The sequence below is a fragment of the Callospermophilus lateralis genome, chromosome 16 (genome assembly GCF_048772815.1).
Source record: "Callospermophilus lateralis isolate mCalLat2 chromosome 16, mCalLat2.hap1, whole genome shotgun sequence".
Taxonomy (NCBI): Eukaryota; Metazoa; Chordata; class Mammalia; order Rodentia; family Sciuridae; genus Callospermophilus; species Callospermophilus lateralis.
In genome coordinates this window covers 52,926,142-52,949,820 of record NC_135320.1, presented here as the reverse complement: position 1 = coordinate 52,949,820, position 23,679 = coordinate 52,926,142, and the positions used below count along the sequence as shown (strand labels likewise).

The 23,679-nt window shown below is 36.5% G+C and overlaps 2 protein-coding genes across 2 annotated transcripts in view; one reads left to right on the top strand and one right to left on the bottom strand.

Annotated features, from left to right (window-relative positions):
- Ptdss1 (phosphatidylserine synthase 1) overlaps positions 1-2,696 on the bottom strand; it is a 60,446-nt gene extending 57,750 nt beyond the window's left edge. Inside the window, exon 1 of the mRNA XM_076835662.2 lies at positions 2,298-2,696. Within this exon, the coding sequence (XP_076691777.1) occupies positions 2,298-2,476 (179 nt within the window). The 5' untranslated portion in view covers positions 2,477-2,696. The remainder of the gene's footprint in view (positions 1-2,297) is intronic.
- A 199-nt stretch (positions 2,697-2,895) lies between these two features.
- Mterf3 (mitochondrial transcription termination factor 3) lies at positions 2,896-23,529 on the top strand. Its single transcript, XM_076835667.1, has 8 exons — positions 2,896-3,145; positions 5,660-6,008; positions 7,464-7,616; positions 12,786-12,975; positions 17,654-17,801; positions 18,172-18,243; positions 19,870-20,031; positions 23,264-23,529. The coding sequence occupies exons 2-8, from the start codon at positions 5,675-5,677 to the stop codon at positions 23,456-23,458; spliced, it is 1,254 nt and encodes a 417-aa protein (XP_076691782.1). The 5' UTR covers positions 2,896-3,145; positions 5,660-5,674; the 3' UTR covers positions 23,459-23,529.
- The last annotated feature ends 150 nt before the right edge of the window (positions 23,530-23,679 follow it).

Sequence of the window (23,679 nt, the reverse complement as noted above, 5' to 3'; positions counted from 1 at the left end):
ACAAGCATGTATATTATCTAATGTCCATTTTTCTAATCCTTTTTCTCAATTACAGAGCATTCGATATCCTCATTCAGTAACAAATATAATTTAGAAAACATTGGCATTCAATGAAATCATGTAATAATAATGTCTCTTAAGTACTTAACATTTGCTACCCACTGAGCTAAACACAGATTACCTAAAAAGGAGAATTTAGTTCTCATGACAACAATCCTGTAAGGTATCAGTACTAGGATCTTCATTTTACACACAGATAAGGAAACTGAGGCTTAATAAAATTAAGAGGTTACATAGCTATTAAATGGCAAAATCAGGTGAAATAATGAAGTATTTGAGGATAACCATAATTAGAGTTAAGAATAATTTCTCTCTAAAGCTAGAAATACATCTGATTAGATACTGTAGAAGTCTGGTCCACATAGCATCAGTCTTTATAGTAACAGTAGCAGTACCCTTAGTTATTATAGAGTAAGTGTTACTTATGCTTTTTACCCTCAGTTATTAAAGAATAAGTGTTACTTATGCTTTGTACCTTTAGATGATTCATGAAAATAAACACATAGGGAATGAGAGTCAAATGGACTATGGAGGTAAAAAATAAGTGTGATGTGGAAGGATATTAGATATTTTATGAAAATCTGAAAAGTTGCAGTTATTCCCAAGAGTGGCACCCCTGACAATTGTGGGGGCAGGGGATGACAATTTAGTCGGTGATACAAATTTGTCTCATATGTCACTAGACTTCTAGTAGCCTTTACTCTCCCATTCACTAAATACTGGAAGTTTCCTTAGTACATGTGATCAGCTGATATACCCCTAAACATTTTCCCCCAACCCTGATTAAGAAGCATTGATTGTTGGGGAAAAAAAAAAAATCAGGAAAGAACTGATATTAATTGGGCATGGTGAATCAGGTACTCTACTCAATGTATTCACACATATTTATTTTTAGTCTTCTTAACCCTATATGAAGGTAAATACATATTTTATTATTTGTATGAGGTAAATACATATTTTATCCCTATTTTGTATATGTAGACCCTGGCACTCAATACAAAATTTTTTAAAAAGAAAAAGATTAAAAAAAAAAAAAAAAACAGTCAGTTTTGAAACTAGCAGTCTGGTTCCAAAACACTACTCTGGGTTGAACCTCAGATCTTTAATGGTGTTGCAAGCATGCCTTTCCTTTCTTTAAAGAGCTTCACTCAGAAAACAGAAATTGTTTTAAATAGGAACCAGGGTGTGTGTGCCATTAGGAACCAGGCACCAATTAGCTCCCTGGTTGGAGCTCAGGGGCCACAGGTGCAGTCTAGAATCACATGGTATGGGTGTTCTTGAGTTGGGGTGGGCAGCTCCTGTGAACAGATATTAGAAGGGCTTTTGAGCATGTGAGTGTGTATGTTTTCAGGGGGAGTTGTGTTATGTTGTGTAAGGCTTATGTGATTTGTCTAACACGTACAGCATTTACATTAGGGCACCAGACATTATTATAACTGCATGACAACATGTCATTTAGGCATGTATGTCAGGTGAGGAATGGGCAGGGTGTGCACTGCATGGTGGGGCTGGTGTGTGTGTGCAGCAATGTGCATAAAAGATGATAGCTGTGATGTCTAGAGAAGCAATTTGTGTTGTGATATGGATGGTGCTGGGAGGGGGCGGGAGGGGGGGGAACGGAACACTAGAGGATGTGTGTGCAGTGCATATGTAAGGTGCTACACCCAAAAGACCATGTGGTGTATTTTTTGGGTATGTGTGCTGGATAGTGCTGAATACTGGAGGAATTACACGGGAAGGGGTCTAGGTTGTGTCCCGGGCCTGTGTATGGTGCGTGCAGGAGGTGGCAGTTGGATGTTTTATGTGCATAGTGGTGTGTGCTGAAAGTGGTGCATTCGAGATGATTCATGCGGTGTGCTGAAAACGGACGGGGGCTGGAGGGGCTGCAGAGGAGGACGCCAGTGTCGTGACGTGTGCTGAGTGATGCTGAATGTGTGTGTGTGGCGGGGTGAACGATCGTGCTAGGTGACCGGCGTGTGTTCTTGGTGTAGCCGGAGGCGCAGTACACGAGAGGTGGTATTTAGAGGTGGGGTGTGGGGAGTAGGCTGGACGTACAGTGGAGACACCGGGCGGGTGGAGAAGCTGTGTAGGCGGTGGGTCTGCGAGTATATGTGCGTGAAGCAGCCAGCCCGCTTCCTCACCCCGAGCCACACGGGGCCACCCTCCCGGCGACCGCCTCCCTCTCGCCTCTACCCTTCGCCCTCCGGCGCGCCCCGCCGAGGCCGAGCCCGTCCCACCTGGTGAAGGCGAAGTACATGAGGCTGACGATAGTGAAGCTAAGCAGAGTGATGGTGTGCGGCCGATAGAAGAAGTCGATGGTGATGTCCTCCACTTGCTGCTCGTTGATCATCCGGAAATGCATTTTATAGTTCACATCATCCTTGCTCAGGGTCCGGCTCCCCACGCAGGACGCCATGGCCCGTCTCCCCGTCCTGCCGCTGTCCCGGCGGCCCCGGCCCGCGAAGGCTGGGACCCCGGCAGTGTTGACCAGCCGCAGCGAACAAGCAGCCGGATGGCGGGGCCGGGTCTGGCGCCCAGCAAAGGCTGGGAGCAGAGGGAAGGACAGGCGCGGGAGGGCGGGGTCGCGGCGCCGCCGATTCGACCTGGGAAAGGGGGTGCCGCCGGCCGGCCGCCAGCTGGCCTTCGGGCCGTAGCATCTCCAGGCACTCTCTGAGCCTTCAGATTGCCACTGCGCGAGGCTCAGGGAAAGTAGTGAGCGAGAGAAGCGCAGCTGTGGTCCCCAGCAGACTCTTTCCCAGGCTCTCAGCGCTCTCTCCCCCCGCGCAGCCTCCAGATGGTCTCGCCCACTCCGACCGCAGCACACGTGGGTCGGGGAGCGCGGCGGCTGGGCCCTGCGGGCCGGCAGGCGGGCTTGCGGGGCGGCGGCAAGGGGCGTGTGGCCCTGCGAGCCCGACAGCCACCGCGGGACCCGACAACGCTCAGTCCTCGCCACAGGTGAAACAGGAACCCCCGTGGGCGTGTCCCCGGCGGGCTCGGGTCCCGGCCTCCTGCGTCCAGGCGGCGCTCCCCAGCCTCTGGGCCTTTAAGTCTCCGTGGCTCCGTGGAGGGAGATTGGTTCGGTTTGGTACGTATCCCCTGGCCCAAGAGTTGGAAACGCAAAACACGTTTTTTTAGTAGTGGCCCTGGAAGGACGGAGGAGGCCCAGCGTGTGAAGTGGCTTCCTGCGGAAGTTCGGTTTGAGGAACTGAAATCTGGTTTAAAAAGGCCTAGAGAGGGCGACACTATTATTTGAGAGGCCCTTTATTACGAAGCCACCCCTTAGTCCCCCTTTCATCTCCTGAAGTCATTTATTAATTACAGAGTTAGAAATCTGGAACTATGAAAAAAAAAAAAAAAAAAAAACTATTTCAGTTCTTATTCCTAAACCTAACGAAGTAGACATCGAATTGAGAACTAGTGTACGATGTATTAGTGGAGTTAATTTTAACTAAGTTAATTAGTGGAGTTTTTTAGGGTGTTTTCTTCCATCTTCGTGATCAAGGGCCGTGTTAGAAAACTTAATTGTGAAACCTCACAGAGCTTATGTACACATTTGCAAATGCCATACCCGCTTTTGAATACTGTGTAGGCCCTAGAGTTGACAATGCTTGTGGTTGATTCATTTCTGTTCTGCAAACAGTGGAGCACTGCAAGACTCTTGGTGGGGATAGTTACTGGGAGGGTGGATCCAGAGATAAGACCCAACCCTTCTATCCTAAACGAATTGTTAGGATGTATACATAGCAGAGAAGTGGTAATGTAAAGATAATGCTTTTGCAAATAAAAATGGAAGGTTAAAAACTAGTTATATTCACAAAGGTCTTTTGATGGATGTGGATGGAGTTTAAAAGTGAACTTGCCAGATGTGGAAGGGATATTAATTTAATTTGATTATAGAGGGACAAGAGTGAATTTGGGATGGGGATGGGTTTGCTTTGAAGCAGGACAACGAGGTTGGACAAACTTTTACATCCAAAATGTCAAACCTTATAGGGACCATAAGATCATTTTATTGTACCCTTAACCTTTACAAATAAATAAATAAATACTATTTTGGCCCTGGGGGTGTAGCTCAGTTGTAAAGTTCTATCTCTACCACCCATAAAAATTATTATTCGAGTAATTATTTGAGTAATGATAATTGTATACCATCATGGGCTAAACATTTTTTACACCCATTTAAGAAACTTAAGGTGGCATAACTACCTTGGTCTTCTGACTCCCAATTTGGTGCCTTTATGACTGCTGCAGAGACAGATTTGGAGGCTTGTTTCTTGCCAAAATTTAAGAAAAATTATTGGGAATACTTACTTCCTAAGATCACTTCAGAATGAAACTGAGACTTTCACTTTTATAAATCTCTTCCAACAAACTCCCCCAGACTACAGATCTCCAAGAAATTAGATCTTCAAGTGTTTAGTCTAATGCAGAGCATAAAACAAGCTGAATTCCACAACATAAATGAACAAAGCACAAAGTTGTATGCCGGAATTAGTTCACAGAATTAATTATTTTTGATTGACTAGTCAATAATAATAATGGTTAACATTTATAAATCATTTCCCATATGCAGGACTCCATGCTGTGTGTTATATGGATTATCTTATTTAACATAAAATTTGTCTTTCTAATTAGCTGCTAAATGTAAAATTATTTCATATTCCTGGAGTTTAAAGTAGCAACAATCTTTCCTGTTAAAAACTACTTTTTCAGTCAAAATATACATTTATGCCTGTCTGCTTGCTTATTTGTTTCTGTCACTTTGTTTTGCTTGCTATTTTGACCTTTTCCTTTTGAAGGCTGTTCTTTTTCTTGTTTCCTACAAAAAAACAGAATTTGACAAAACTAGTTTTGTTCAATTTCTCTTTTAAGAACAGCTTCATCTTTGAAATAATCAACAGAGTTCAGCTCTAAGAATGAAGCAAGAAAGCCTTCACTGTTCAATATAGCAATGATAATGTTGTGATGATTCATTCAGAACAAGAGTGGTTTCTTTCTGTTTATTTTGTGACTATGTACATAAAATGCATTTGAATAACTCAATGTTATTTTTTTAGTTTTTGATGGACCTTAATTTATTTATATGTGGTGCTGAGAATCAAACCCAGTGTCTCACACATGCTAGGCAAGCGCTCTATCACTGACCTATGACCCTAGCCCTCAGTATTATTTTGATCAGCAGTGTTCTTCTTAAATATCCTTCAAACCATATTCCAAGAGCACTTAACTACCTCACTGTCTTCTTAAAAAATGATTAACAGATGATTTGGTTATGTATAATTTGAACATTTATAGATTTTTGTTTTAATGATTTTCTTACACCACTGATTTTGCTTTTTACTGTTAAATTGTAAATCTTATCTTTATTATTCCACTTCAGAAAATCCTATTTTTCAGCTTATAACTAATACTGCCTTGTTTGTGGCTTTTCCTATATATAAGAAACATCTTACTACTTTAGTCTAACCAGATTTAATTAAACACCTTTAATTTAAGAAAAAAAAATAATTTCCAGTTTATGTTTTTGTTGTTTGAATACAATTTAAAATATTTAAATAAACTGAATTTCTCTTTTGATAGTTCTCTTTTTCCTTTGTAGATTACTTTAGGAAAAATGGCCTTGTCAGCCCAACAGATACTCAGATGGTTCAACTCAATTAAGTCGAGCCGCTTCATTAATGCCACACAACTCACAAAACGTTTTCCAAGACCAGGGAAAACATGGTTACAAAGCTCTTCTGCTTGGCCTCAGATGTCCTCTGATAATTGTTTTCTCCAGTGGGGATTTAAGACTTACAGAACTTCCTCCTTATGGAGTAATTCCCAGTCTACCAACTCAAGTAGGCAAGAGAATAATTCCGCCCAAAGCACTCTGCTTCCTTATGTGAATGAGCAGTCAGAGAAGACACAGAAGATGCCCTGCTTTGACTCCGACCTGACTCTAGAAGGTAATTCTCAACTTTTAGAAAAGTCCCACTTTCCCTGCTTTTGGTAGTTTAAATGAGCTACTTGTTTACATTTTGATAGGCCATTTCTATTCATACTTTGTACCAGGCAGGAAAAGGAACAATGCCAGATCTATTTATTTACTGCTCTTTTACTTTGATTTTACTAGTGTGCATAAGATTATCTTATATAAATAAAATAGATTATATATAATTATATAAATATGTGTATTTTTAATATTACATTTGCTTTCTAAATGCTTCTTACTTAGAATATTTAAAATTTTTTTCTTTTGGACCAGGTATGATGATACATGCCTGTAATCACACCTTTTCAGGAGGCTTAGTCAAGAGGATCACAAGTTTGAGGCCAGCTGGGCAATTCTGAGAGATCTTCTCTCAAAATTTAAAATAAGAGCTAGAGAATATAATTCAGTGGAGATCACTTGCCCAGCATGCATCAAGCACTGGGTTCAATCCCAGTACTAAAAAAACAAAACAAAGCAAGATTAGATTTATTAGGGTATAATTGGTATCAAATAAAATCCATCTTTTGGGGTATATGATTCTTTGAATTTTGATGTATTCATGTAGTTGTATAACAACTACCAGTCATCAAATAGAACAGTTATATCACTGCTAAAGTTCCCTGTATTGTTTTTAGTCAGTCCTTCCTTTCTAGTGCCTCCTGTTCTAGGAATTCAGATTTTACCATATATGGAATTATATTCAATTATGTACAAAATGATAAGAGAGCTGGCCACAGGGAGGAGAGAGGGTGGCTAAAAAAAGTGAGAAACAGAACCAAGAGATCACAGTCTGGATTCCTTAGCTTAAGGTAAATTACAGTCCCAAGTGTCTAACATATTGTTTTATTAAAAACATATATATTTAGATAGATAGATACACACACACAAAACAAACAAACAAAAAACACCACACACCATAGAATCAATGCTAGACCAGAAAGACTGCAGGTGGTAGAGACAGACATCATCTTAAAGGCACTGGAGAATAACTGGGAGAAGAGGGCACTGCATCAAAGCAGAATTTTCAGAATGTCATGACTAACCTGTGAGATTCAGGCTGTTGAATATGTTGTACTTTTGGCCAAGTTAACAAGCTATGGTAGACTGATTCTCTTCCTCAAAATGTACTTGAAGGGCAGTTGATCGTCTTAACACTTTTACCTGTCATTGAAAAGTGGAGGAGAAAAGTTTTGTGCCTTGAAACTTACTAACAAATTTCTTATCTTAGAGAAAAACAGTAGTTGATCTTTCTAAATATTCAAAACCTTACCTCTTGGTACTTAGAGTATTTTTTGATTTCTTGAACAATTAATTCTGAAATGATCTCAAGATTTAACTAGCAAAAGACACAAACCAAGGAAGAAGTGGGCTTTGGAGAAATAGTCTGAAGTACTAACTTGCTTCTCTTTCTACATGCCTGGCTTCAAAGAACTGGACGATTTGCCTCCCTTGTCTCCATTGCATCCACTTTCCGAAGAAGAGGCTATTCAGATTGTTGCACACCCTCCACTGCCTCCAGATTCATTCACACTTCGAGACTATGTAGATCATTCTGAGACTCTGCAGAAGTTAGTGCTTTTAGGTAAGTTTGAGTACCCTACAAATACTTTAGTATACTTTTGGGGTTTTGTTGTTGTTTTATTTTTTATTTTTATTTTTTTTTACCTTACTCAACATTTAAATCTTTATCAAAGTAGTATAAACATATGAGCAAAAGTCAAATAGTGTGAAAGGCTCTGTTTCTCTTTACTGACTTTGCATCCCATTTACTGAAGGTATCTACTTTTATCACTGTACTTAACTTCCACATTTTAAAAGCAGTTGCTTATAATACTATCTCTTTTTTCATCAATTTTAGACAATAGTCGATCTTTTATATATATACACAGGTATTTTTTCCATATTCTCTAAAATTCCCTCGGTGTGTTACATTATCATTTTTAGATATGTCATTAGTTTTGGTGTGTTACATTATAATTTTTAGATATATCATTAGTCATTGTAATCAAATGTATATTTGTTGTTTCCTTCCTGTATAACTTCTTTTTCCTGGAGTTAATAATTGCCTTGTTTTTTATTTGATTAATTTTCTTTGTCTCTTAGGGTTAAATTTTCCCACACCTTCCAATAACCTTTCGGGACAGTTTTTCCAGTGAGTAACTATCAGATCCATGGCACACCACTGCCTGTTTTCCTTGTCACTCCCTGACCTTTCTCCTGGAGCTTATGTCCTAATTTGGATAATTTCTCTTTTGGCTTATTCTCTAACTACCTTAGCTTGTTGACTAGTTGGATCTAGATAGTGAAATGGCCAGGGCACCTCACTGAAAACTTCAATTTAGTTATTTTTAATCTAGCTTCTTATTGTAACATTCTGATTTTCCCATTACCTTTTCCTGGTTGTCTCCTGGTTACTTTTTCAGCTTTATCCCTTGATACTTCCCTCTTTTGGTTGGCCAGCTCTGACAACTGAAGAACTTAGCTTAAATTCCAATAACTTGAAAATGTTTTCTTTGACTCTGAAGTGGGGTCCTCCTTTAAGCTCCCACTTCCTTCCCTGCTTATTTTTGAGCCTAGCATTAATGGTAATGTGTGATGATTGTTGACACATCTGTCCCTGTGCTCAATTAGCTGAATGTGACCCAAATATAGAAGGAATGGCCTTTGTTCATAAGAAACTTCAAGTGTTCAGAAACATCTAAAAACATATACTTTAGAGTAGCTGGAATACAAGGATGAAAGGTAATGTGTGAAGACCCATATCAGAGATCAGAGATACAAATAAAGTTTTTCATGAATCAACATAAATGTCCATCAGTAAATGAAGAGATAAAGAAAACATGCTATACACAATGGAATACTATCTTTTTTTTTTTTAAGTTGTAGATGGACAGCATGTCTTTATTTTATTTATTTTTATGTGGTGCTAAGGATCAAACTTAGTGCCTCATATGTACAAGGCAAGCACTCTGCCACTGAGCTCCAGCTCCAGCCCATATTATCCATTCTTAAGAAGGAAATCCATTGGCAACAATGTGGATGAAAAGCATTATTGTAAGTTAAATAAGATAGGCACAGAAAGACAAATACCACATGATCTCACTTACATGTAAAAACTAAAAGAAAAGCTAAACACATAGTAGCAGAATAGAATGGTGGTAGAAGGAGGCAATAGAGGCAGGTATAAGGAGATATCTGTCAAAACTTACAAAGTTTCAGTGAAATGGAGGAATAAGTTTTACAGATCCAAAGTGCAGCATGATGACTATAGTTAATATTCTGTGTACTTGAAAATTGATGAAAGAGTAGGTTTTAAATGTTTTTGTGTCACATAAAAAATTGGTGAATATTTGTAATAGTGAATATGTTGATAGCTTTAGGTAATTATTCAGTAGCATGTGTATATATATGTGTGTTTGTATGTGTGTGTATGTATATATATACACATACATATATACATATATACATATATAAGACATCTGTTTTACACCCAAAATATACATAATAAAGTGTCCAAAGAGTTCAAAGGTGAGAGATGACATCTACTATGAGCAAGAAAGCCAGTTACCTTTCTTTTCAAAACAGCTCTCTTTGCCTATGGCAGCTCTATGGTGATGCAAGACAATCCTGAGATGCAGTCCCTACCTTTACACAATTTACAGTATATCACAGCCTTGGAATATGTTTCAACCATTCCTTCTTCTGTATGCTAATACCCAACAGCATGTCTTAGAATTAATTTAAAAGACACTAACTTAGAAAAGCCATGATTGCTTTGCCAAACCATGGTTTTGAATACTAAGTCCTTCTGTTTGCTTTGCAGAGCTGTTTCTGCCTTTTTCTGCTTGTTCTTTATGCCAGGTGGCCAGCCACTGTGTGCTGGAGCTCTAGAGCAGGGGGCCAGCTGGGTTCTGGGCAGCTTCACCTGGCAGGAGACTAGAAGGGCCTACAGGGAGTGTTTTCCTCCCTTCTTTGGGTCCAGTTGCTTTCTCCATGACAACAGCTCCTTCTGAGCAGTCCTTCCTTAATAGCTTCTATCTCCCTCTGATCTCTGGTGCTGGAAGTGCCCTCCAGTGTTCCCTTCTCCCTGCATCTTTGTCACCCCATTTAGTCCTCCTTAAAGTTCTTTTCTTTTGAACTTTATAGGACACTATATGTTGCCTGTCAGACCCTGATAACTAAATATGTGTTACTGTACCTAAATGCAATGGTATATTTGTAGTTACTGAACTGATGAGAATAAAGCCCAACTAGACTGACCATCTACAGGTTAGATCATAATACTACCCATTTTTTTTATCCCCAGTGCTTAGCAGAAGTCCTAGCATTCAGTGACTGTTTTTTCGAGTTAATGAAATTTGAGTAAAACCAAGTGATCTGGCTGAGCAGGGTACTATCCTGATGAGATTCTTTTCTCCATTGATATTAAAAAGTAGCTTTTCAGGGGCTGGGGCTTAGAGCACCTACCTTGCACATGTGAGGCACTGAGTTTGATCCTCAGCACCACATAAAAATAAATAAACAAAATACAGATATTAAAAAAATAGCTTTTCAGGATTTCTGCTTTAACATAGTCATGGTGTGACAGCTCATGTTGAGCAAGGCACTTCAACACATGAAAGCTCTAATATTTACTTAAATTTGAAGTCTAAGCCCTTTGTGCTATTTTTAAAGTCCTCCTCCCACAGATATTGGAACCAGTTTCCATCTTGTTTCTTTATCCATCTAGTAATTGGATTTATTGTCTATTAAAATTATTTTTAAATTATAGAAGAATTACATCTAGTTGTTAAAAATGCATATATTATAAGAAATAGATCTGTCCTTTTTACATCTTCATTTCACTTCCCAAAGGTGATCATTCTTACTGAGATGTTTAAGATGTTTAAGTTTTCCAGACCTTTTTCCAAACAAACAAATGTATCACACAGAAAGCCATTCATATATCTTCCATATGTATGTATATATATATATATATATTTTTTTTTTTCTTGATACCAGGGATTGAACCCAGGAGACTTTACCACTGAGCCACATCCCCAGCCCCACCCTACCTTTTTTAATATATTTTATTTTTTAGAGACAGGGTCTTGCTGAGTTGCTAAGGGCCTCACTAAGTTGCTGAGGCTGGCTTTGAACTCGTGATCCTCTTTCCTCAGCCTCCCAAGCCACTGCATCTTATATTTTTTTTGAAATTAAACAATACTGTATTTTGAGTTCTATGTTTTCTTTCAGTAGCTATACTTTTAGATTCTTAACTACATGGAATTAATTTTGCATAAGATACAGAAGAATTTTTAATTTTTTTACAAGATAGTTAGTGGTCCATATTATATATTTTTTAAAAAATATTTTTTTTAGTTGTCAATGGACCTTTTTTTTTTTTACTCATTTATATGTGGTGCTGAGGATCTAACCCAGTCCCTCACATGTGTGAGGCAAGTGCTCTGCGTCTGAGCTATAGCTCCAGCCCTGGTCCCATTATATTTTAATGAATGTTTTCCTTATTGATATAAAATGCCATTATTAGCCTACAGTAAATTACTTTAGTTCATCCCATTCTGTTTTCTAGTCTTCATTTTGTGTGTGTGTGTGTGTGTGTGTGTTTTCTGTTTAAACTGTTTTGCTAATTGTGGTTATGTGTTTAATATTAAGAAATTTGGATTTAGAATTATATTTAGGTCTGCTTTTCTGATCACGTTTACCATTAAAGAAAGAATGTTTTTATTTCATTGTTTTTATATGTAATACTGTAAAGTTGCCTCTAGAAATCAGTTCTGGGGTTATTTTTAATCTGAAGAAATATTTTCAATTTTATGAAATTTGAGTCTAAACTTAAGGTTTTATGTTATCTAAATGTTTATTTTAAAGATGTGGGAGAGGCTTTCCTTTTCATCTCTTAAAATCAGATAAAAGGAAAAAGAATGAAATCCTCAGTTTTAATGAGAATTTTGAATTACACATTCTTTGATTCTCTGCCTAAGTAATGCTGAAATCAAACAGTATGAGAAAGTGAAGAATGCTTTATAATATCACCTTGGTTTCTCCCTTTTTTAACTTTTTCTCATGTTTCTTGTCTTGTTAACTTAGATTATATAAGATTAGAAGGGTATGTAAAGGTTAAAGGTTGTGTACTTGCTGCTTTCTGTAGTGCTTGAGGGTTGTATGTGTGCACACATTCTCACTCAGACACTTGTAAGCCCCTTTAAGGTCCTTGTCTCTGCAATAAAGACCTGGAGATGCCAGTGATGAGTAAGAAATAGGGTAATTTTTATTCCCCCTGTGAAGGGGATCATGAGCATATTTTTTAAATAGTAATTTTACTTAAGGAAATGATTTAAAAATTCCAAAGTAACAATTTGTTCATAGAGTTTATACCCTGCAAATTTACCAGTTGAGCAGTTACCAAGGACATCATTAAGGGATCCCAACTATCTTTCAAACCATATCCCAGAAGCCATAGAAATGATGATGATGATCCAGTGATTAGTGAATTTGTCTTGGGAGACATTTAGCCACAAATGCTCATTTCCCTCTACACATGTCTTTGAAATAAATACTATACTTCATTTTAATTTGTTTTATTTCTGTGACCAGTTTAGCTGTAGATATTTAGAAGTTTCTATTTTGTTTATTTCAGTTCTCCTTGTGGGAATAGGTTATTCCTCAGTAATTTCTAATGCTTATAAGTATGAACTTTAATGGCTAAACTAAGAAGTGGTCTTCAAACAGTATTTATAATTTATTGTAGGAGTGGATTTGTCCAAGATAGAAAAACATCCGGATGCAGCCAACCTTCTTCTAAGATTGGATTTTGAAAAAGACATTAAGCAAATACTCCTGTTTCTCAAGGATTTGGGTTTAGAGGATAACCAGTTGGGAACATTCCTGACTAAAAACTATGCTGTTTTCTCTGAAGACCTTGAAAATCTTAAGATCAGGTAGGGTTTTTAGAATGATTTTTCACATAACCTAAGAAGTGGCTATAGAGGAAATATATGTGTAAGAAATTTTTTAAGTCTCTGTTGTACAGAATGTACTGAGATAATGAGCATGAATATTATTTTTTTTGTTATGGATTTTCTTTGATTTAAATTATTTATTCAACTGCTTATTATTATTTCATTGTTTCATCTATTGCTAAGTCAGTATTTAACTATTTCTCTTCAGAAACTGGTATAAGTTGTTTTTTAATGACTATTAACAAATAGCTATATTTTCTGAGAGTACACTTAGGTCTGAAAACATGATCTTGTGTGGTTTTTCTATATCCAATTTTTAATAGTAGACATTTGACATTCTCTTGGCAATTATTGTCTAATTTTGTTAATCATGTCATAAGTTAACTATTTTGGTTTTTCCTTTCTTCTTCTTTAAATATCACTTTATTTTACTTTTTTTAATTGTTGATAACTTTTATTTTATTTATTTATATGCGGTGCTGAGAATTGAACCCAGTGCCTCACACATGCCAGGCAAGTACACTATGGCTGAGCCTCAGTCCCAGCTCCTAAATAGCACTTTAATAAACAACTTTGTACTTCATTCAACATTCAAAGAGTTGTTGACTGAGAGAATCTTTAGTGAGACAGTGTTGATCTGTGAGTGAAGGTCCTGCTAGGCATCAAGAACCACACAGAATAAGACAAGTCCCTGTCCTAAAGTTAACAGTTTGAATTCCCCCCAACTCTTATCTAAATCAGTCCATGTTCCAGGATTCAATAAATGGGGGGCACTATTTACCTTGTTGCTGAGGTCAGAAATGCTGGTATTAACTTTGACTTCTCTTTTTTGTCATCCACATTTAACAAATTACCAAGGCCCATCAATTCTACTTTATTTTCTCTCAAATTAGTTGTTTCTCTTAATCTCCACTTGAAATACTTTGCCTCAGTTCCTAGTTATTTCATACCAATAATTTCATGCTCCAGTAGTCTCCTAGTTAGCCTGCATCTAATCTTGACCCCCCATACTATTTTCCACACTGGAAAATAGCCTCCCTACATTTCAGAAAGTTTTCTGTTTCTTATACCTTCTTGAACCTTTTCTCTGAATTAGGGAAAACAAAAGAAAACTGTAATCCTTGCACAAAACAACTTGAGCCCTTATATAGTCAAGGCAATTGCCTGGACTCCAGACATAAAACTTGTCCTCTGTCCCATCATGTGGCTTACAGGCTGTCACAGTAAAAAGGCAGAAAGTGATTCCAGGAAACTCTCACATCCAGTGCTGCTCCCCCTGGCTGCCAGAACACTGATTGCCTCCCCATTAGACAACAAGCTTGCCTTGTTGCTCAAAAGTTACTCCAAAGAAGCATCAATACCTCACAATGGGGATCCTTTCAGAGACTATACCATGATTTTTACTATCATTATTATACATGGTAGGCACAGAGAGGTTCAGTAATTTGCCCAAGATTAAAAGAGGTAATTTTAAGTGACAGAGCTGGGATTCAAACCCACTTAGTACAATTCCAGACGGTTGGCTGTTGCATCATAATGTTTCCCTATGTTTAATTTTGTGAAGGAAATTTAAACTTTAAAGGAACTTAAGTTACCCGTTTAAGATCACACATTCTCATAAGACCTAAGGAATCTTCTCCAACATAGATAGTTTGATCAGTGATTCCTAAACCTAGCTGACTATCAAATTGAACTGTTTAACATTTCTTAATTACTTAGAATTTTTTAATAGGTAATATATCCCCATATACTCAAAAGGACATATGATGAAAAATAAACTTCTACTGAGTTAGGCAAAGACATGATTATCTTTATTTAATCAAATTTAGTTTCTGGCTGTGCTGTGAACAGCCATATTTTTATTTCTAGAATTTATGTAATGCCACTGATTTCATGTACTCATTTTCTTTTCAATAAAAATTTTAAATGTATAAAAACATAATTATTTGTACAATTTTCAAATGAGTAATCTACATTTAAATTACTGAAAAATTTTTTCGTCTGGGAGGCTTTATGTCTTAATTTTTATTGAAAAAATCATCACAATGTTGACAGCAGTTTTAATAATATTTCAGTCAGACACAACATGGCTGCCTGTCCTCTCTTCCCCAAGAAAGTTAACCTATTTCCCCTCCTTCTTCTGCTCCTTGGCCTTCCAAGACTCAACTAATTTTAATAGATATTGCATTTATCTGAGTTGTTTTCCAGTTTATACTTCCCCCAGTAGTATACAGAAGTGCAATTTCTCTATTGTCTTCATTAATAGTTACTGCCATCCAGGTTTGTGACCACCTTCTAGGAATATTTTGTCCTATGTAAGAGTAACACACACACACACACACACACACACACACACATAACTGGTAGCAATTATACATACTATTTTACACCCCACTTTTCTTAACTATATCTTGGAAATGTTTATTTCTTATGCACTTTCTATTCTTTAATCCAGATTAATCCATACTACAGATCTATTTAGTACCCTACTTATAAACCTCCAGGGTCTTTCTGGTCTTTTTTGTCACAATGCTTTAGCAATTCCTATACACCTTATTTCACCAATATTACCTGTAAGATACATTTCTAAAAGTAGAATTGTGAGATCAAAGGATATATTCATTTATAATTTTAATAGATATTGCATTTATTTGAATTGTTTTCCAGTATATACTTCCCCCAGTACAGAAGTCTAATTTCTCTGTTATCCTCACTAATAACAGTGTTATCAACTTTATGATTTCATTTTACAAGTAAAAATAATACCTCTTTGTTAATTTTGGAAACACATGTTTTAAATAACAAATGTTGGAGTACTTTTCATGTCTTTTGCCATTTTTTTCTTTTTTCTTTTTGGTGCCAGTGATTGAACCCAGAAGTGCTGTACCACTGAGCTACATCCCAATCCTTTTTATCTTTTCGCAACAGGGTCTTGCTAAGTTGCCTAGGCAGGCCACCAACTTATAATCCTAGCTCAGCCTCCCAAGTCACTGTGATTTCAGGTGTGTGCCACCACACTTGGCAACATTATTTAATTGGGCTTTTTTTCTTTCTTGTAAACATTCTTTTATATGTTAGAAACATTGGTTCTTTCTTTAAGGCATTTTGCAAATATTTTTCCCAGTCATTTTTTTGACTTTGTTTTATAGTATTTCTTCATATAATTAAATTTATCAATTGTTTCCTCTCATGCCTCAAAGGAGCTACTTTGAAGGAGTAATATTCAGCTGACTAAAATAATTAAGTTTAGTGCAGAACCATCATAAGCTTTAGATGTAGGCATGTTACATTCTAATTTGTATTATTAGCATTGATTATTTGATGATCCAAGACAAATTATTTAGCTTCTTTGAATCTATATTTCTTCAAATGTAATGTGGATAATTTATCTGGCTCATAGAATTTTTTATTTTTCTGATAAGAAGTAAATAAGATAACATCTTGATATATTTAGGCATATAATAAAACTACCCTTTGCTATATTTTTAGATTTTGAAAAGTCAGTTAAACTTTTTATATTATACTACCATATTTGGGTTCCCAGAAACTTGGGAACGTTTCTGAGTTGTTAACAAAATACATATTAAAAGACTGAAGTGGGCTGGGGCTGTAGCTTAGTAGCAGAGCAGTTGCCTAGCATGAGTGAGGCACTGGGTTCAATCCTCAGCACCACATAAAAATAATCAAATAAAATAAAGGCATTCTGTCCATCTACCACTACAAAAATTTTTTTTTAAAAAAATTCAATTGCCAAAAAAAAGACTGTGTAAAATTATTTATGAAAATGTATGTTAAATATGCTAACATTAAAAAAAAAAATCTTAGTTACAGCCTTTCTTCAGGGGTCCTCTGAATAGACAGTTCCAGATCTCTCATATTCTTAGTTGGTGTTTTTCTGTTCTTAGTGGGGGGCGGGGGCGGGGAGCCTAAACAGAAGCTATTTCATTTTTTTCTTACCAAGTAATAAATCAAATTAAATGAAAAAGGAATCTACCTATTAGTGGATTTCAGAATTATTTTCCGCCCAGCGCACTGGTGCACACCTGTAATCCCAGTGGCACTGGAGGCTGAGACAGGAGGATTTCGAGTTCAAAGCCAGCCTCAAAAAGCAAGGTGCTAAGCAACTCAGCAAGACCCTGTCTCTAAATAAAATATAAAAAAATAGGGCTGGGAATTTTAATAGATATTGCATTAAAATATCTATTAAAATTGAGTAGATTTTAAAACTCAGTGGTTGAGTACCCTCAATCCCTGGTAGCCCCCTCAAAATAAATAAATAAATAAATAAAAATTTTAAAGGATCTGGAGATGTAGTTCAGTAGTAAAGTGCCCCTGCATTCAGTCCCCAGTATGAAAAAATTAAAAGAAAATAAAATTTCCATATTCCTTCAGCCATACAGGATTATTTTCTATTTTCAATCTAAACAAAAATCATTCTAAAGCCTAGTGGACAAATGTTCAGTTTTATCCATGTTCACATCATTATTACAGAATTTTTTTATTTTATTGTATTTTTCTATTATGGAATGTTTTTTGTTTAATTTTTATTTTATTTTTTTTTACTATGTTTTATTTATCCTTTATTTTTTCAAGTTCTTTATAATTGTGAAGCTAGTAAATGTTTACCATATACATGTATTTTTGTTTACTTTTCTAGGGTGGCTTATCTACAATCAAAAAATTTTAGTAAGACAGATATTGCACAGATGGTCAGAAATGCCCCATTTCTGCTGAATTTTTCAGTGGAAAGACTGGATAACAGATTGGGATTTTTTCAAAAAGAACTTGAACTTAGTGTGAAGAAGGTAAGAATGAAGAGACTTTGTACAATTTCTTGTTAGGACATTTAGTAACTGTTAATCCTCATGTTTCTAACAATTGCTGGCTCATCTGAATTCTAAAAAGTCTTGGTATTTTTTTAAGAAAATGAATTACCCTGATAGTTTAAACATAAAGCTTCATCATTTTATAGTATTCCATCAACTTGGAATTTTTAAGACTTGTTTTCAATATTTGTTTTTTGCTCAAACAGTATTATATTTTTCTGAGGTACCTATCATTTCTCCAGCTGGCTTATCTTTTAAATTTTAGCTTATTCCCTCTAATGCCTTAGTTTTCCAAACTAGTTAAATGTGCATATATAGTAATAATAGATTGTTTTGTCTCTAATTATAGACTAGAGATCTAGTTGTTCGTCTTCCAAGGCTACTAACTGGAAGTCTGGAACCTGTGAAAGAAAATATGAAGGTAGGACAGTGTAAAGCTTTTGAAAATCATTTTCTTTCTTTATGTGTTTAAGCCCTTCGAAGGGAATAAATTTTGCTATTGTCATCTTAAAGAAAATTGGATTTTGAAAGAATTTATTTATAAAAAGACAGAAAATATATAAAATATAAAAATATCTAGCAAGAAATTTGTGTCATTTAATGATATTTTCATATAATGATCAGATGTTACATGTGTAAATCATCTTGCAGATACTGGTACCTATTGGTAGTATCTGGAAACTGCTTCTGTTGCCTGGCATGAGAGGCTATGTTTCTATTTCCTAATCTGTGTTATCAATCTATGAAAATGCTTTGTTTGCCCATTGTGACTCTTTCTATGTCTTAGGGCATTTGGGAGGCTGCATCTAAAAGACTCTTATGAACAGAGCAGTGGGCAGCACATTGCTATCCTTGACACCTGTGCCAATTGCCAGCTCTAGTTCTATCACAGAACATATCAGATATTCTTTACTGTCTTTCCTCCAAAAGAAAAGTATGAAGCCAATGGCAAACAAAGAGTTAATACACAAAGCTGTAGAAGTGTCTGAAATTATATAAGGCCTATTCTCTGAGGTACTGAAGTGTTTCATTCTTGGATAAAGAAAATGTAGTATGTACACACAATGAAGTGTTACTGAGCCATAAAGAAGAATGAGTTTATGACATTTGCCAGTAAATGGGTAGATCTGGAGACCATCATACTAAGTGAAATAAGCAAGTCCCCAAAAGTCAAAGGTTGAATGTTTTCTCTGACTTGTGGGAGCTAATCCACAACAAGAGGTAGGAGGATGGCAGGGGAAGAATAGAAGTTCAGTAGATTAAACAATGGGGAATGTTGAAAAGTGAGGGAGGATAGGAAAAGGAAAGACAATGGAAAGAATCTGACATAATTTTCCTGTGTACATATATGAAAACATCATAGTGAATCCCACCATCATGTACATACACAAGAATGGTCCTAACTAGAATAAGATATATTCCATGCTTATATAATTATATCAGATGGATTCTACTGTCATGTGTAACTAAAAAGAACCAATAAACAAAAATAAATAAGTAAAGTGTTTGTTCTCAATGCTAAGGAGGTAGTCTGTGCTTGTGGAGCTTAGAATCTGGTAGGGGGATAAAGCAAGGAATATTAAGAGTGATGGCTTGGTGGGGGAGCATTGGACACTTTGAAAGTACATGGAGAACCTACCCCTGTATGAGTGTTTAGTTCTGTCTTCTGTTTGGAATTTGGACATGTAGGTTTTTTAATAACATGTATATGATTGTGCTTTGGGAATGAAAGCTCAAAAGCACTTTGGAATCTTAATGCTGGTCTGTTTGTACCCGGCCCATGCAGCCAGCCTGTCCAGGCCTCCCTTGTGCACTGTTATCCCATCTCATAATTATGCTGCTGCTTCTTGATGATCACCCATCATTTTCAGGAGATGGGTTTGAAATTCTGGTTACCACAGAAGTAGTAAGCACTAATCCCTTGAGGGCATTGACATTTTAAAATGTCATTATTTTAAATTTTGAGATAATAATCAATGTGTCCTTTAGTGTAGTACCAGAATAATTATTTCTATTTACAACTTATAACAAATTAATTTTCCTTTAGGTTTATCGTCTTGAACTTGGTTTTAAACATAATGAAATTCAACATATGATCACCAAAATCCCAAAGATGCTAACTGCAAATAAAAGGAAACTTACGGAGACTTTTGATTATGTTCACAATGTGATGAGCATTCCCCACCACATCATTGTCAAGTTCCCACAGGTAATGCATGCAGCTCATGGCTCACTCTGAGAGCTGCCCTCACATTGCATTCAGAGCTACCATCCAGGTGCATGGTGGCATGCAGCTGTGGGAAGTTCACAGCTGCAGGGCAGAGGTCTGCCTCTCCTAAAGAGAATTAGTGATTTGTCTGTGTCTCTTGGGTTGCCACCTATTCCTCATTCCTGTTGGAATCAGGGAGAAGAATGTGTTTTTCTTGTGTTTTTCTCCACTTAAATTCCCTTAAAGATCCTTTCAGTGCTACATGAACTTTTCATTCACAGTCTAAATCTATGAATTAACAAGTGATATCATAGTGCTCTCCTACCAAAGCATAAAATAGTTCTAGTTTGTCATTATGCCAAAGCCACAGTTATATTTTCTGAACTAATCAGACTTGTTTCTTCTTTAACTCCGGAGTGGCATGGACTTGTCTGATTCACACATGGCTAACTCCCCAAATCTAGAACTACACTTGGCACTTAGTAGGCATGCAATAAATATTTGTTGAGCAAAAAGTATTAAAAGCTACAGTTGTCGGAATTTGGCTGATGGAGCAATTATAATGTAATTTTCAATTGAAAAAGCAGTCACAATTTGTTTCCCCGGGTTAGTAGATAATTCAGTGACAATAGATCATGATAAGAGAATCTAACCTTTGTCCCCTCTAAACCCTAGTGGTTTAGTCATTTATTTAGTATATAATGAACATCCACTATGTGGGCACTAAGGATATAAAAATAGATTTGGCTTGCATTCTTGTGGAACTTATAATGCAGTGTGGTAGACAGGGTTCTAAGAATATGATTGTTTTACATAATGTTAGGTTCTCAAGCAGAGGACTGGTAGAGCAGTTATTCATTGTAGAAGTAGAAGAATCCTAGTAAGAGCTATTGGGTGCTTACTGTGCCAGCTCCATCTCTACTGCTTTCCTTGTACCAACCCAGTATAATAATTGTAACAACCACCATATGAGTGCTATTTTCATCCCTATTTTACAAATGAAGAAAGTAACCTGCCCAAGGTTACCAAGTAGGGGCAGAGCCAGGATTAGAACTATGTCAGTGGAGTTTAAAACACACACTTTACCAGGTATGCCACCACTCTAGAAGTGATGTTCCTCAGTCAAATAATGAGTGGCATTTAACAGAGGGAGAGAAACCTTCCAAGTGGAGGAAACTATAAACTGACAGGTACATTACAATCATTTGTTCAAAGCCCAGTCATGTAACTGTTGCTTCCAAATTGGGATTCTCAGGTTCCTGAGGTCTGGGCGTTTTGCTGAAAAGTCAAAAAGGTATTAATGGGGAAGTATCTTACCTGAGAGGCTATGAGGGACCTGGTAAAACTGTTAAGATTTTTTTTTAAAATTTAGTGGTATGAAACTAATTTTCTCATGCAGTAATGGTTGTGGTTGGCATATATACCTTATGATTAATTAAAATAGAGAAAGGATTATAACTTCATAACTGGTTGATTAAGTCATCTTAAAGAAGAGGTCACAGAAGGTAAAGGATAACAAAAGCAGCTTCAGAGTCATGAACATTAAATCACCAAGGAAGAAGGAAGGAGGTTATATATTCAGGATCCCCTTAAGCCTGCCTATCCCCTCCCAACTGGATTTCAGTAATTCTCAGGCTAGAGGACTTTTTTTTTTTTTAAATCCCTAAGACTAATACATCATTAACAAGATGAAATTGGTTGGCATATATACCATGAAATTTTTGTGACAATGGCAAAGTGGTCCTTGGTGGTCAACAGCCCTCCATCCTCAAATTTAGTGATAAGTAACCTTGAATTATTGGAAAAGTAAACAATAGCTGATCATGAGCTATATAAATAGTTCAGACTGTAAAATTATTCATTTAGAATCATTTGTGGTGTTGTCTCTTATAATTTTTTAAGCCAAGAGTTACTGCCTAGGAACCATACTTGAGAAAAACCAAAACTAAAGTGTCTCACATCTTCATTAGCAAAATAATGTAGTAATAGGAAATTAAGTTACCAAAAATGAGGGCAGAACAGGATGTCATTTGTTTTTGCAGAGACAGAAAAAAAGGACATGTATTGTTCCAAAAGCATACCAGCCCCATGCTGAGTTAGCACCCTGTACTATTTTTGGTCACTGTTCTCAAAGCAAGGTTTCAACAGTTTTGCACAGTGTCCTATCCAAGTCAACTATTATTATTTTGTTTCCAGTTGAACATTGGGAAAGAGGCCTAGAGGTTATGTGCCATGCTGAGTATTTTCACTGTGTCTGGTACAAGCAAGAGGAGAGCTCCAGAAATCACACTGATAGGTCATCTGGGCCTTTCCAGAAGTCTTCCAAATGTCTTGACCTTTATGGCTCTTGCACAGGTGTGTCCAGACCTCCCATTTCACCCTCCTCTCTTGCAGTGGTCTGTAGGGACCTGGCCTGCTTCTTATTGCTTTTTAAAGTTGGTTCTACACTCCCTACTCATTGAGAGTTTTAACCTGAGGTAGGGAGACATACTTTCCCTAGTTGATTCATTTTGATTCCAGTAATTTAAAAAATAGGGAAGCTTTGCAGATTAGGAGATCTTACTTTTTTTTTTTTTTTTTTTTGCTAACATAACTCTTGATCACTTATTGGAATTATCTTGAAGCCTTATTAAAACATTTTAAAGCCCTGCTCTCAAGGTTTCTGATGAGGTAGTTTTAGAAATAGGTAGTTTGGGGATGAGGCCTGAGGGTTTGCTCTTCTAATAGATTGTCTCTGGAGTAGTCCATGTTCTTTGCCCACTGTGTAGCCCTTAATTTATTATTCTGCTTATTAGCTTTGAGTCCTGTTTTAATTATAATTTCTTCTTTTAAAAATATTTTAATTATACATATTTTATGTATATTTATTTTGCATATTTATTTTTTATGTGGTGCTGAGGATCAAAGCAGTGCCTCACATGTGCGAGGCAAGTGCTCTGCCACTGAGCCACAACCCCAGCCCCTAATTATAATTTCTTATCTAATGATTTTAGTGGGTTGCTTGGGATCAAACCCAAGCCTCTCATATGCTAAACATGTACTCTGAGCTATACCTCTAATCTATTTAATCATAATTTCTTAGCAGAAACTATAGAATTTAAGTCCTGTTGCATTAGTCATATTTACTGAATATTGGTCAGTATATTTGTTAACCTGTTAGAATATCTGGCAAGTAAACTTGAAATTTCATCTTTTATTGTATAATGCTTTTAAAACATTTTTCTTTTTCCAGGTATTTAACACACGGTTGTTTAAAATCAAAGAAAGACACCTATTTCTTACCTATTTGGGAAGAGCACAGTATGATCCAGCAAAACCTAATTACATCTCTTTGGACAAATTAGTATCTATTCCTGATGAAATATTTTGTGAAGAGATTGCCAAAGCCTCTCTACAGGACTTTGAAAAATTCTTAAAAACTCTTTAGTTTTTGATCAATATTAACATGTAATGTTGTAAAATGAACATATGTATGAGTAAAATATATTTTAAAATAAATGCCTCAGATCTCAATTTATATTAGAAACAATTTTTTTGATATTATATATTTGGATACATACACTCTGGTAGAACTTTCTTACAAGTTCCTAGTGACTTAATTCTTATTTTGCTCAACCATGTCCTCAAATTAACAAGCTTAGAGAAAAG